The sequence below is a fragment of the Myotis daubentonii genome, chromosome X, assembly GCF_963259705.1.
Source record: "Myotis daubentonii chromosome X, mMyoDau2.1, whole genome shotgun sequence".
Lineage (NCBI taxonomy): Eukaryota > Metazoa > Chordata > Mammalia > Chiroptera > Vespertilionidae > Myotis > Myotis daubentonii.
In genome coordinates this window covers 12338175-12354361 of record NC_081861.1, presented here as the reverse complement: position 1 = coordinate 12354361, position 16187 = coordinate 12338175, and the positions used below count along the sequence as shown (strand labels likewise).

The following is a 16187-nucleotide window of genomic DNA, read 5'->3' as shown; positions in this document are numbered from 1 at the left end:
TCTCTATTCTATTTACACCCTTGTGCCTCAGCTTATTAAGCTTAAGTAACATCTGTGTTATCTGTGAAATACACAAGGTATAATATAACATATACTAGAGCCCTGACTGGTTTGGCTTAGTGGATAGAGCATCGGCCTGCGGACTGAAGGGTCCCAGGTTCGATTCCGGTCAAGGGCATGTACCTTGGTTGCGGGCACATCCCAAGTGGGGGGTGTGCAGGAGGCAGCTGAATCGATGTTTCTCTCTCATCAATGTTTCTAACTCTCTATCCCTCTCTTTCTCCCTTCCTCTCTGTAAAAAATCAATAAAATATATTTTAAAAATAAAATATACTAGAGGCCTGGTACACAAAATTCAAACAAGGGGGGGGGGCGTCCCTTAGCCCAGCCTGTGCCCTCTCACAGTCCAGAACCCCTTGGGGGATGTCCACCCACCAGCTTAGACCCGATCCCCAATCCCCCTGCTGGCAGTCAGACATCCCTCTTGCAGTCTGGGGCTCTCACAGTCTGGGACCCCTCGCTTCTTATTCCCTGTCTGCAGTGGAAGCAGGAGAGGTTCCCACCACCGCCACTGCGCTCACCAGCCATGAGCCTGGCTTCTGGCTGAGCGGAGCTCCCCCTGTGGAAGTGCATCGACCACCAGAGGGCAGCTTCTGCATCGAGCCTCTATTCACTAGTGGTCAATGTGCATCATAGTGACTAGTCATTCCACCATTTGGTCGACTTGCATTTAGGGTTTTATTATATAGGATTATATAGGATAATGGATGTGTATTCATGAATTACTATCTATGGATCAGAAATGCAGAACAGCCTAGCAAATTAATGCTTTATATAACTGCACATATTTTCATAAAGTGGATCATTATATTCTTCTTCTTTAAAAATATACTTTTATTGATTTCAGAGAGAAAGGGAGAGAGTGAGTGAGAGAGAGATAAACATCAATGATGAGAGAGTAACATTGATAGGTTGTTTCCTACACAACCCCCCACTAGGGATTGAGCCCACAACCCAGGCATATGCCCTGACTGGGAATTGAACAGTGACATCCTGGTTCATGGGTTATGCTGAACCACTGAGCCACACCAGAATGATTTCTTTCTCTTCCTGCTGGTGTTGTTGCCTCTCTCTGTGTGCCTTATTGTGAAAGATTACTCTTTAAGTAGTTTAGAGAACTTTCCCTGCCTTTGCACTATATCCTACTATGCTCCATCTGTGTTAAGTGCACAAATATTTGAGGATACGATGAAAAACACATTCACAATTTATCCAGTTCCTAAGGCTGTGAATGATACAAGGGGCTTCTTTAAGAGCTTGCAAAAATTCATACAAAGTGAGTGGATATATTTTCTTAAATTCATGTTTGGTATTTTTCCAACTATCTATGTTCCTTGAACTTTATCTAGTCTCCTGTATTCTTTTAATCCTCATCTTTCAGAGTTCTCTTTGTGTTTCTTTCAATCTCTTATTTTCTGCTTTGTCTTTACTTAACCTTTGCTACATGTGTAAAGACACAATATACTAGTATACAATGACCATAATATACTTATTCTAATGAATGGTCAAATTTCTAGGAAAGATGGAAAAATAAGATCATATACCCAAATCTTCCTCTTAGAAAATTAATTGCAAAATTTTTCCAAATGTGGGAAAATGGAATCAGTGTTGAAATAGGGAATGGTATAAACAATTAGCCACAGATTTTAAAGACTTTTATTCATTTATTTAACACATGTTTGAATCTGCAGCAAAGAGCAGGAGCCCTCTGGTTAGAATTACTTCATACCAAGGACTGACAGCATTCAGAGAGAAAGAAATTCATAAAAAATAGAACTTCCATAGATTATAGGTCTTTCCCTATTATCTATGGTTCAGCTGTCTATTAATATGTTGAGTAGCATATTCAGAATTCATAAAGGAATATCTATAATTTATAGTGACATAAAGACAATATACATATGTGATGTAATAATATGTAATCGGTACCTAAATCAAAGGGTATCCAAGGGTGTACAGCAAAGTCTCCCTCTCATAGCTGCCCTAAACCACCCATCTCATTTCTCCCTCCTTTAACTACAATTAACAGTTTCTTGTGGATATTTCTAGAAATAATAACCCTATACAAACATATATCCCTATATATCTTCAGTGTTCTGTGCTCTGCATTTTTTTTTCACTCAACAGTATATCCTGCAGATATTTGCAATGAACAGTAACATCAAGGACTTCATCATTACTTCTTAGAGCTGCAGAGTATTGAATTATGCAAATGTATTTTAATATACTAAATTACCTTTTTACTTATGTACTTTGTATCATGCTTTTAAACTAATTTGAGATGTAGTCTAATTATATCTGCAATGACTCTATTTTTAATAAGGTCACATTCTGAGATACTGGGGTCAGAACTTCAACATGTGAGGGGACATAATTCAACCCGTGACACATGCATTGCCAAGATTGAAGGAAAATTGGCATGCCCATACACTGATAATGGGAGTGTGAATTGCTTAACCTTTTAGAATGGCAATTTGTACATATGTATTAACTTTTCAAAAATGTGTCTACTTTCTGAAATAGCAGTCTTGATATTCTGTCTCTATCCTAGGCAGATAATAACACAGGAATAAAATGCTATATGGAAAAAAGGTCTACACAGGGTTGATTATAGCATTAAGTCACATAAAATAGTAGTAGATAATTGGCTAAATTGAGTATGATTCACATATGAGGTCATTAAAAATGAAAATATTATTTTACTGAATTTAACAATGAAATGCTATACCTGTCAGTGATAACAGCACTTATCACATCATTGTCAAGAATACTGTGACATTGAAGGAAAGCTTTTTACTTCTCTTTTTAAATTTCAAAGTAATTAAAACATATAATAATAATGTCCAGTCTAATTATTAAAATACTGCTATTTATAACTAACAAGAAATAACAAGTATTGGTAAGAATGTGGAGAAAAGGAAACCCTTCTTCATTGTTGGTGGGAAAATAAATCGGTGCAGCCACTATGTAAAACAATATGGGAGTTCCCCACAAAATTAAAAATAGAATGACCACATGATGCAGCAATCCTACTTCTGGATATTTAGCCAAAGAACACAAAAACACTAACTTGAAAAAATATATGCACTCCTAAGTTCACTGAAGCATTATTTACAATAGCCAAGATATGGAAGCAACCTACGTGTCTATGGATAGAGGAATGGTGAAGAAAATGTGGTACATATACACAATGGAATGTTATTCAGCTATGAAGAGAAGAAAATATTGCCATTTTTGACAACATGGATGGACATTGAGGGCATTATACTAAGTAAAATAAATTATACAGAGGAAGACAAATATTGTATAATCTCACTTATATGTGGAATCTAAAACAAAACACAATCCAAAAAAACAAGCTCACAGATACAAAGATTAGTAGTTGCAAGAGATAGGGGTGTGTGGGGGGGGGATAAGGGTGGGGGTAACAGTTACTAGTATATGGTACAGATTATATATAAAAATTCTTGTTAAATAAAGTAAATACCTGTACTAGAGCGGATTATATCTGTCCCAACAACATGGCCCAGCAGGTCATATTGATTCAGGCGAGAACCGTCCTGTGCTACTTCCACAGATTTGTTCTTCCCAAGGGTCCAAGAATAAACCACTTCAGCTTTTGTATAGGCATCTAAGGCATAAAAGGGTCAAGAAGGAGATGTTGAAGGGAAAGAAAAATGGTTATTTTTGATACTAAACTTGCATGAGTTTAAAATACAACTTACATCCCAAAAGAGTTCTGGGTAGGTATTCTCTCTTCAACTGAAGTACATGTGTCCATCAATCTAATAAACAATCATTGTATAACCACTATTGTTTAAGCTGAGAACACAGAAATGAGTCTAAAGTGGTCTTTTCCTTCAATGACGCACAGTCTTTTGCACTGCCAATAAATTGTTAACTTTTTCCTTCTCTTGGAGTGTAAAGAGTGGGGATAAGAGTAGGAATAGATAAAATATAATCGAATGCAGTTGTCATAAATTGAGATGCTTATAGGAGATAGAGAGGTACCTTAAATTAGTAAATTAGGCTAGTTGTGAGAAAAATTAACTGCCACAAAATGTAACACATTTTCTTTAATTAGTTATAGGGTGACCATATTAGATAAAGTTAAAAAAAAAATCATACTGAAAAAAAAAAAAAAAACTACACAGAGGAAACCAAGATGGCAGCATAGGTAAACACCTGACATTGCTGCCTCGCACAACCACTTCAAAAATACAACTAAAAGACAAAACGGATATCATCCAGAACCACAGGAAGGTTGGCTGAGTGGAAATTCTACAACTAGAAGGAAAGAGAAAAGCACACTGAGACTCAGAAGAGGTGCAGAAGTAAAGTGCAGAGGTACGAAGGCGCACGTGGAAAGGGCTGGCAACTGAGGACATGTTTTTGTGGGGTTTTTTTTTTCAATCAGAAGGGAGTCTCAAGCTCCTGACTGCTCTGAATTCTAACTTTGGGCAAGTCTCTGGGGACCCAGACTCATACGGGGAGAAACTGTACTGTCTGGCATCTGGTCAGAACTTGAGGGTGGCTTTCTCTCAGAGGTGCTTGAAGCGATTACCAAGACACTAAGACACGGGGCCTCTTAGGGTAGGACTAAGGATCTGTCATAGCTGTTTGCTCCACCCTGTTGATTCCCTGAGACCCCGCCCCACCAAAGCTGTGTGAAGAGGCTTTTGCATATGAAAGGCCTGGCCTTTGCAACCTGAAAATTACCTAACAGACTGAAGCTGGGTCAGAGAGACCCAGAACATCCAAGATAAGGCCCAAGGCCCCACAGCAGCTTGTATTGCTTCACAGCTGGGCCTCATCTGGGCACCTCCAAACCCCAAACAAAGAAGAGGAATCTGAAGATCTCTCCATAGCTCCTGCTGGGTAGCCTCAGGCAGAGGCTAAATTAGCACCTCCTTAGAGATCCAAGAGCCAGGGTACCCAGTGGTCAGAGTGAGACCATCGAGATTACAACTCCTCAGATCCATAAGGGACACACTCAGGGGGAAGACTCAGTGAGCACCAAAGCCCCACTGAAGCAAGTCTTGCCCCAGAAGGGTGTCTCCAGCACAGAAGTTCTCCCACTGTAGACACAGCTGATTCTTACAGACAATGGGCCTGGAGGTCAATTCCTCCCAGTGATACCTACAACAATCAAGGCTTAACTACAACAAGACTGTGCACAAAGCCCACAAGGGGGTGCAACAAGAGTGTCCTCCTCAGGTAACTGGGGAGGCTGAGCCACTGGGCCCTATAGGACACCTAGCACAGACAGACACTCTATCAATACAGGGAAGCATAAAAAATGCAGAGACAAAAAAACAGGTCACAAATGAAAGAAATGGAGGAAAGCAAACTACTGGATATAGAGTTCAAAACTACAGTTACAAGGTTTTTCAAGAATTTCCTAGAAACTACTGATAAATTTAGTAAGACCCTCAATAAGTCTAGTGAGACCGCTGATAAATTTAGTGAGACCCTCAAGAAATCTAGTGAGACCCTCATGGATATGAAAAAGGACCAACTAGAAATTAAGCATACACTGACTGAAATAAAGAGTATTATACAGAGTTGCAACAGCAGACTAGAGGATCCCAAGAATCAAGTGAAAGATTTGAAATACAAAGAAGCAAAAGACACCCAACCGGAAAAACAGAAAGAAAAAAGAACCTAAAAATATCAAGATAGTGTAAGGAGCCTCTGGGACAACTTCAAGCGTACCAACATCCGAATTATGGGGGTGCCAGAAGAAGAGAGGGAGCAAGATATTGAAAACCTATTTGAAGAAATAATGACAGAAAACTTTCCCTACCTGGTGAAAGAAATAGACTTACAAGTCCAGGAAGCGAAGAGAACCCCAAACAAAAGGAATCCAAAGAGGACCACACCAAGACACATCATAATTAAATGCCACAAGCAAAAGACAAAGAGAGAATCTTAAAAGCAGCAAGAGAAAAAAAGTCAGTTACCTACAAGGGAGTACCCATATGACTGTTAGCTGATTTCTCAACAGAAACTATGCAGGCCAGAAGGGAGTGGCAAGAAATATTCAAAGTGATGAATAGCAAGAACCTACAAACAAGATTACTTTACCCAGGAAAGCTATCATTCAGAATTGAAGGTCAGATAAAGAGCTTCACAGATAAGAAAAAGCTAAAGGAGTTCATCACCACCAAACCAGTATTATATGAAATGTTGAAAGGTATCCTTTAAGAAGAGGAAGAAGAAGAAAAAGGTAAAGATACAAATTATGAACAACGAATACACATCTATCAACAAGTGAATCTAAAAATCAGGTGAATAATAAATCTGATGAACAGAGTAAAGTGATGATTATAATAGAATCAGGGGCAGAGAACGGGAGTGGATTGACAATTCTTGGGGGGGGGGAAAGGGGTGTGGGGGTGCGGGAAGAGACTGGACAAAAATCGTACACCTATGGATGAGGACAGTGGGGGGGAGGCATTAAGGGCAGAAGGTGGGGTGGGAACTGGGTGGAGGGGACCTATGGGGGAAAAAAAGAGGAACAACTGTAATAATCTGAACAATAAAGATTTAATTTAAGAAATCATACTAGGGCTATTTTAAGTCTTAAAGAAACGAAAATTTTCAAATGACATAGCAATAATTAATAATTACTATTTTTTAAACTTATTACTATTCTGATTTGAAAAACACAAACCTGCCATCTTTTTTCTGCACCAGGATGTTAATGATAGGTCTTGCATTTAGAATTCCAATGGCAAGTAAAGAATTTAGTACAGATTAGTTTTAACAGGGGTGTAGGTAAGGGAAATGAGTTGGGAATGAAGGGAGAGACATGTTTTCTTTCCAGACATGGATTAACTGTTTGCACAGTTTATTTTATATTTCGGATGAGCATCTTGTCCTAACTCCAGCACCTGGGCAGATAAAGGGAAGTTGACCTCTATACTGTTCACCCATTTCATCCAAGTTTTGGACTGGTGTTATGTCCATAATATGTTCTATTTAAATGTTTTACTACAAAACAAATAATTCCTAGTGAATTTACTAATGAACAAATATAAACTCTGTGTCCATACAAAACCTTGCACCTTGGGTATACATTTCATAACAGTCTAACAGTAACCTTTACACACACCAATTGTGATCTGCTTATAGTACACTTCTTAGGACTTCATCAGTATGCCCAAGTAAACCATTTCCTGATTTTTTTTGTAATGGGCAACATGCCAAAAAGTTCTTCATTCACATCAAAATTCTCATTGAAATCATGAAAAATTATACATAACTCTATGGTATTTATATATATGTGCTCTCATAAACTACAAAAGAAAATACCATAAGAAATCCAATTTTTCCACATAGTTGCCCTATTTGGTTTCAGTAATTTCTTTAAAACAGTGACAGAAATACTTCTAGTTCAACATACAATTTCTTCTGTGATTAATAGATATTTTTATAAATCTAGCATTTATAAAATACTACAGGCCCAGTACTCAAAATTCATGCACAGGGGGGTGTCCCTCAGCCCAGCCTGCACACTCTCCAATCTGGGACCCCTCGGGGGATGTCCTACTGCTGGTTTAGGCCTGATCCCTCTCACAATCCAGGACTGCTGGCTCCTAACCACTCACCTGCATGCCTGCCTGATTTCCCCTAACTGTTTCTAACTGCCAGCCTGATCGCCCCCTAACCACTCCCCTGCCGGCCTGGTCACCCCCAACTGCCCTGCGTGGCTGGCCCAGTCACCACCAACTGCCTTCCTCTGCCAACCTGATGGCCTCCAGCTGTCTTCCCCTGCAAGCCTGGTAACCCCCAACTGCCCTCTCCTGTCAGCCTGGTCACCTCCAACTGCCCTCCCTTGCCAGCCCGGTCACCCCTAACTATCCTCCCCTGCCGGCCTGGTCACACTTAACTGCCCTCCCCTGAAGGCCTGGTCCCCCCCAACTGCCCTCCCCTGCAGACCTGGTTGCCCCCAACTGACCTCCTCTGCTGGTCTAGTCGCCCCTAACTGCCCTCCCCTGCTGGCCTGATCACCCACAACTGCCCTCCCCTGCCGGCCATCTTGTGGCTGTGGGCGCCACCATCTTTGCGGGTGGGGAAGTCAATTAGCATATTCCCTCTTTATTAAATAGGATTTGTGACAGTGTGAGGGTCAATTACCCATCGTTGTGACAGTGTGAGGGTCAATTAGCATATTCCCTCTTTATTAAACAGGATTTTAATGCCTAGGAAGGTTTGTTGCTTAATGATTAACTGCATTTCCCAGTAGCAACACTTTGTGTATGCATTCAAACACAAAACTTATTGGACTTTCAGGTTCAATAAACAAATAAGCAATAAATACATAAAAGAAAAATCCGGAATTTTATGTGACATTCCCCAAATTTCAATCTTAATAAATAATTTCAAAAGTTATAAACACTGTATATATCAAGTAAATCACATCTGCAAACCACCAATGTACAACCTCTGGTCTAGAGACTCTCCTATAGATGGCTATGGTCTTCTGTGATTCATCCTTGGAAACAAAGCATCTGCTGCTTGCTATGGGGTATTGAGGGCTCCCAACTGGAATTGTAGATCTTCAAATTAGTGTCATCAAGAAGAAATGGAGATCTTCTCAGGACTCTTCTCATAACCTTACCCAAATCTATTCTAAGACTATTAAGTGAGGACTATACCAGGGCTATTAGTGAAATGTGATTTCATGTCTTCTAATTTTCCATCTTTAGTATATATGTTTTGGGTTCCACTACTCAAGAGAATCATCTATGTATGTCTTCTTATCTTTGCTGTGTAGATGGTTGTAACTCCCTATGTTTAAAGGACAATGCAATGTTCTGCCCCATATACCCAAGAGTTTGAAAATATAAAAACTAAAACAGGTTTTTTGAGGGAAAGGGTAGGATATAAAATATATTTTCTACCACTAAGAAAGAAAAAGAATTTCTTGCTGGGTCTCTTAACTTAAGCTGAGTACCTTGAGCATTAAGAACCTGAATATTAGCTCCAAACTCCAAACATTTCCTAGTATAGATTTGACAATAAATTGTGCAGCTACCAGTACCTAAGAAATTTCAATGGGCCCCGAGTGGCAACTTGTTTCATACAAAAATCAATGGATTAATTTCTGTGGAAAAAATATATGGTAATAGAGGAATTATGGAGGAAAAATATTCTCTTCTCATATGGTGGAGGTCAAAGTAGGAAAGGCATAAAATAATAGTGGAAGAGAATAGAGAGAGAAATAAATTTTAAAAAATTGAAAACTACTTGATTGTCTGTTCATAGTCTGACCCTGTACTGGTAAACAAAGGTTAATAAAGCATAGTAACTACCATCAGGGTGCCCACAATCTATTGGGAGAGACAGAGAGCTTACAATGGTCATAGTACAAGCCTGAACATGAAAACTATGCACACTAGTGGAACAAAAACAAGTATTAAATGAAACCGGAGGATGGCACTATCGGTTCTGCTCCAAGTGCAATATTAAATAAGCCAGTTAGAGAAAGATAAATATCACATGATCTCACTCATTTGTGGAATATAATGAACATAAACTGATGAACAAAAACAGATCCAGAGACAGAGAAGTATCGATCAGACCATCAAACCTCAGAGGGAAGGTAGGGGAGGGTGGGGGGTAAAGGAGAGAGATCAACCAAAGGACTTGTATGCACGCATATATGCCTAACCAATTGACACAGACAACAGGGGGGTTAGGGCATGAGTGGGGGGTGGAGGAGGGCAATGGGGAGATAAGGACACATTATGTAACACCTTATTCAATACAATTTTTTTTAAAAAATAAAGAACAATTCATAAAGTAGCCTTGGCCCTGGCTGGTGTTGCTCAATGGTTAAAGTGTCAGCCTGCACACTGTAGGGTGCAGGTGCTATTTCCTGTCAAGGGCATGTACCTATTGCAGGTTCCATCTGGCCATGGCCAGGGGTCTTTGCAGGAGACAATCAATTGATGTGAGATCTCTCTCTCTCTCTCTCTCTCTCTCTCTCTCTCCCCTCTCTCTTTCCCTCCCTCTCTTCCACTCTCTCTAAAAATCAATGGAAAAATACTTAGAAGATGAGGCCACCTTTTATACGTGAAAGGACATTCCTAGCAAAAGAACAACACAGCAAAAGCAAAAAGCATATAAAAATATGGAGTATTAGGGAATTCATGGCATTCCTGGACTTAGAGGCTAGAAAAAAGCTAATGTCATATTATGCCATATCCTAATTGCCCACACTAAGAAAGAAAGATTTTAGTCCATAGGCTGTAAGTTATTGTGGACCTGACCAAAGCATAAAGATAATATATCCAGATTTATGCTTTGGAAAGCTCCCTCTAGCTGCAGTATGGATTACTAGTTGGAAAAAGTGAAACTGTAGCCAAGACAACAGTCAGAAGGTCATCACAATGTTTGGAATGAGTAACCCTTAGGGTTATATATAGTAGTAGACAGTGGGTTGAATTGAGTGGGACAAAGAGGAGATTTCAAAGGTAAAACATTATAACTGATGGTTAAGGAAAGAGGACGTTTAAGGAAATAATCTAGATGGTCCTGAATTTATAGTTTTTGCCAGTAGGCGGATAATAATGGAATTCATTCACCCACCAGGGAACAGAACTCTTTCCCTTCAGGCTTTCTCTTTCTTCTCTCCTTCCTCCATGCCCTTTTGGATTCCTTTAGCTCCTCAGCTTTCCTCCCATGGAGTCTTACTTCTTCTTTTCAGTTCTAATCTTTGTATTTTCATGGAGGAGCAAAGATAGAGTCAGGGGAGGTGAATACTGCAGAAAGGATATCTACCAAACTATAGAAACTACTGCATTCCCAGAATGGCCCCCTCAATATATATTGTATGGACTATGACAGTGATGGCGAACCTTTTGAGCTCAGCGTGTCAGCATTTTGAAAAACCCTAACTTAACTCTGGTGCTGTGTCACGTATAGAAATTTTTTGATATTTGCAACCATAGTAAAACAAAGATTTATATTTTTGATATTTATTTTATATATTTAAATGCCATTTAACAAAGAAAAATCAACCCAAAAAATGAGTTTGCGTGTCACCTCTGACACGCATGTCATAGGTTTGCCATCACTGGACTATGATGACACAAGCATGTCATTGCTTTTGTTGTTTTGCCAAATGTCTCCTGTTACTTGAGCCTTGGGATGTGTCAGGCTCTAGGAAAATGGGAAGTAAAAAACAATCCTGCCAAAATAGCACCAATAAAAAAGCATTTCCTTTGAACTCATATTGTCAGAGTTTGCTTGTTTGCTTGCTTATTTGATTCAGCCAATCACTCTTTTAACAAATATTAAATCATTATTTTACCTAGTTAAGGTTCGTAAGTCATAAGACATTTGAGGTCACATCCCTTCATTGAAGTTATATTCTACTGGGGAAAGACAGAAAAGAAAGAAAGAAAGAAAGAAAGAAAGAAAGAAAGAGAGAGAGAGAGAGAGAGAGAGAGAGAGAGAGAGAGAGAGAGAGAGAGAGAAAGAAGGAAAGAAAGAAAGAAAGAAAGAAAGAAAGAAAGAAAGAAAGAAAGAAAGAAAGAAAGAAAGAAAGAAAGAAAATATCATACAGTAATATGTTCTGTGAAAAAAATGGAACAGTTTATGGGGTAGGGAGGGGTTTCATTAAGCACAGTGATCAGAGAAGACCTCCTTGAGGGAGTAGCTTTTAAGCTGAGACATGGAAAAGGAAAAAGACTCAGAGTTTGATGGAGAACATTTCAGGTAAAAACAATAAAACAACAAGTGCAAAGGTTTCTAAGTGAGAAAGATCCTGCTGAGTTGTAGGAATGGGCAGAAGGTCAATGTAAAAGAGAGAAACAGATATGAGATGAGGTTGAAGAGATAAATGACAACTAAAACCAAGACAGGGAACACAAAAGAAGGTTTTATAGAAAAAATAATCCATTAAATTTAGGCATATTCAGTAAAAATACAAGGGTTTTATAAACCTAACAACTAATGCCTAAGGTTAGCATACATATGAAACCAAATGGAAACAGACACTGTATAGGTTTATAACTAATCTAATAAAAGAGAAACATGCAAATTGGTGTCACTCTGCTACACCCACCAGCCAATCAGGATGAGCATGCATATTAACCTAACAAAGATGGTGGTTAATTTGCATATGCAGGCACAGAGTGAAGACTGAAGGCTCCGCCAGAGCAAAGACTGAAGATTACTGAAGATTGAAGATGACTGAATACTGAAGAGGCTTGCCTTCTCTGTGGTCAGAGTGGAGAAGCCTCCAGGCTTGGCTGGGTCCCGGGTACTGGAGGAAAATCGGTGCTGGCAGCCAGGGGAAGGAAGGCCTATTGCATGAATCTCTTTATGCAACGGGCCTCTAGTACATTTATAATCCTCAGGACTTTAAATTATCCAAAGTGACATGACAATGCTATAGGCACTAGTTACTGGCAACACAGAACAAATTTTTGTATCTCAAGTATGGACTATATATTTCTTGCTTCTATTAAGATGATCATGTGTGTTTTGTTCTTTATTCTGTTAATATGGTGTATATCCTTCACTGATTTTGGGGAAAAGTTTTCAGTTAGCAATAATTACACCTCGGATAAAGCTCATTGGCTAAAATACTGCCACTGTGAAGGGCTATATTCACTAATTTGGGATGTTAAGCCCGGTTTATATTCCTGGGATAAATTCCACTTAAAGATAGTGTATAAGTTGCTTGGTTCAGTTTGCTAGGATTTTGTTGAAGAGCTTGTGTCTATATTCATAAGGGATATTTGTCTGTGGTTTTATTGTGGACTTTGGTTTTAGTATCTGAGTAATACTGACCTGGTTGAATGAGTTAAGAAAGGTTATTTCCTCTTCTATAGTTGGCAATACTTTGTGAAGACTTAGCATTAATTCTTCTTCAAATGTTTGATAGAATTCAATGATGAAGCCATATGGGCCTGGCTTTTCTTTGTGGAAAGTTACTAATTTAGGTATTTTAAAATTTTTGTAGCTTGTGTGTTTCCATGGATTTTTCCATTTCTTCTGGACTATTTAATTTGTTAGTGCTCAGAGTATTTCTGTATAATCCTGTATATTTATATAAGGCAATCGTCATGTCACCTTTTCATGATTTCAGTAATTTGATCCTTCTTTCTCTTTTTTTCCTTGGTCTGTCTAGCTAAAGGTTTGTCAGTTTTTTAAATCTTTTCAAAGAACTAACTTTTATATTCTTTAATGTTTTTTTCTATGCTCTATTTCATTCAATTTCACTCCAATATTTATTATCTTCTTCCTTGTTGTTTTGGGTTTGGCTTGTTCTTCCTTTTCTAGTTTGTTAAGGTCAGGTTTTTGATTTTAGATTTTACTTCTTTTTAATATATTTTACAATAATAAATTTCTCTCTAAACACTGCTTTAAACTGATGCATTCCATAAATTTTGATATGTTGTGCATCATTTTCATTTATTGCAAAATATTTTCTAATTTCTCTTGTGATTGCATCTTTGACCTATTGTTTACTTAGGGATAAACTTATTTGTGAATTTTCCAAATTCCCTTCTATTAATTGCTTTCTAATTTCATTCAATTTAGGTCACATAACACATCCTGCATCATTTCAGTATTTTCAAACTTATTTAATCTTGTTTAATAGTCTAACCCAGAAAATGTTCCATGTGTACTTGAAAATAATGTGCATTCTGATGCTGTTTGGTAGACTGCGTATAAATGTTTGTTAGATCTAGTTGGTTTATCGTGTTGTCTTCTCATTCTATGCCGATGTTAGGTTTAGTTGTTTTATTTAAAGTGGAGTCTTGAAATATTCAGTTATTATTGTTGAATTATCTATTTCTCCCTTCAATTCTATCAGTTTTGGTTCATGTATTTTGGGGTTCTGTGGTTAGGTGGAAAAAAATACACACACACACACACACACACACACACACACACACACACACTAGAGGCCCAGTGCACAAAAATTTGTGCACTCGGGGGGCATCCCTCAGCCCAGCCTGCCCCCTCTAACAGTCTGGGAGCCCTCACAGGATGTCCTACTGATGTCCCTGTGGGAAGCAGGCCTAAGCCGCAGTCTGGCCTCCCTCTGTGGAAGGCAACTGGCCGATCAGGTATATAGATACTTCTGAAGGCAGCACAGACTCCTTCCTTATTTCTTTCCTCTGTGGTTGGAGAATAGGGGACTAAAAGGTGGAGACAGAACTGTGGCTGGGCCTGGGGCTCCTGTAGGCAGCAGAAAGAAGGAGGGGGCTGGGGAAAGTCTAGACAAAGTTTTCTTCAATTGTCCTCCCTTCCTCTGGGCCCCTCGCTCTGTTCTTTCCTTGTCGTGGTAGATGCTTGGGCCTTGGACAGACAGGAGCCCAGCGATGGTGGAGTTCAGCCCCCTCACTTCTCAGCTGAACATACAACTGCCTCACATTCCAAGTGGAGTTGTTTTCAAGTGGCTAAAGTGCTGGCAATTCATGCCTCCCGGTCTTTCCACTCTCAGGTTTCCTCCTTGGGTCAGTTGCAAACTTTACCAAGACACCAAAGCAACTCTGCCCTGGTAGTTTTGCACCGGCTCTTGCCCGGGCCGGGCCGGGCACTCTTCCTTGAGGTCTCTGGGTCCACAGTCTGAGGTCACCCAGAGCCCGTTCCCCTGGACAGGTGGGGCAGGGGGGCTAGCTTGAAGAGCTGGAGGAAGATGGCAGAGTAAGAGTTGGTATGAACCAGAGCCTGCTTAGCCAGACTTCCTAAGCTCCCCACCGGGCCCAGGCTGGGCCCCTTCCCCACACCAGGAGGATCCCAGCTGAGGTCCCCTCCCTGCACCCAGCGCTCTCCTCCCTGTTCTACCACCGGGGGAAGGGAACAGCTCACCTGCTCTGGACCCTGCCAACCTGGCAGGCTGAGGCACAGGCGGTGCAGCCTAGGGTGCTGGTGGCTGCGAGCCTTCTCCCCCTCCCTGAAGCATGGGGCAGGGTTGCAGCAGCTCACAGCTGCCCCTGGGCACCATGCATGGAGATACTGCTCTCCACTGAGCCACCATCTGCCCAGGACCTGTGGGGGTTGGGGTGGCCTCGGGCTCCCACTGGCCCCACTGAAGCCAGACTCGGCTTGGCCGGCCATCCCTGCCACCCGAGGGCTGCGCATGCCCTACGGGCCTCATGAATCGCTGTGGTCTGGCTGTCCCATCCCAGGAAGTGGCCATCCTGATTGCCATGGCTCACTCCCCGGTGTAGTTGGGCCTGCCCAGCAAGCATGTAGGCAGGAGCTGGGCCTCTGAGGGGAAGGAGGAGGGATGCGTGGGCCAGAGCAGAAGTGGGGAACTTGGAGGTGTAAACACAGCCCCCCCCCCATGTCCGTCCTGCCGGCCCCTCGCGCTGCATTCCCGAACCCCTGGGTGCCCCTGGCCAGCACTGTGCTCTTGGGCCTGGGGTGGGGATGAGGGACCTGGAGCTACAGCCTGAAGGCAGCCCTCAGTGACTTGGAATCACAGTGGTTGATCAGGGAGGGATGTGGGGTGCCAAATTCCACCTCTCTCTCTTCTCTCTCTCTCTCTCTCTCTCTCTCTCTCTCTGTCTCAGAGGGCCCTGTGTCCCCGGCGAGTGGGCGGGGCTCAGGTCCCACTCACCATTGTATTGCTGCCTGCTCTGTTGCTGCTGAGGTGTCAGTGGCTGGGGCTGCTGACCTGGCCCAGGCCCCTGGCCAGCCTCCTGCACCTGGACCCCAAGCAGCAGCGGAGCTTCCAGCAGCCAAAGCAGCAGCAGTGGCCAGTGCACCAAGTGCCTGGAGCCAGCTGGGAGGCAGCAGTGGTGGCCAGAGTCCCAGCTCCCCTCTGCCACCGGCCCCACCGAGAACACCCCGGCACAAAGTTTCCAGCTCCCAGCGCTGGTGGCTGGGGACTTCTTAGGTGCCTCGTCCTCCCCACCGCCTGCGCTTCATGAATCACAAGTTTCTGCAGAGGCGGCAGCTGCAGGACTCAGAGTGAGAGACAGGGGAGCAGGCCGAGTGCAGCTCGGCCTCGACAGAGGGCACCAGCGCAGAGGAGATCTCCCTGGTGGCAGGGGGAGCCGCTGCCCGCTGGGGAGATCTCCTCTACTCTGGTGCCCTCCATCAAGCCTGAGCCCGAGCCACGCTCAGCCCCCTCCCCCGTCTCCCACTCT

General features: G+C 41.6%; 1 protein-coding gene and 1 pseudogene across 2 annotated transcripts in view; both read right to left on the bottom strand.

Moving 5' to 3' along the window:
- Positions 1–16187, bottom strand: part of GABRA3 (gamma-aminobutyric acid type A receptor subunit alpha3) — a 227971-nt gene that overhangs the window by 57417 nt on the left and 154367 nt on the right. For both annotated transcript variants that reach the window (XM_059678914.1, XM_059678915.1), the window contains exon 7: positions 3548–3691. In XM_059678914.1, the coding sequence (XP_059534897.1) occupies positions 3548–3691 (144 nt within the window). The remainder of the gene's footprint in view (positions 1–3547; positions 3692–16187) is intronic.
- On the bottom strand, positions 12600–12683 carry LOC132225310 (U4 spliceosomal RNA; annotated as a pseudogene).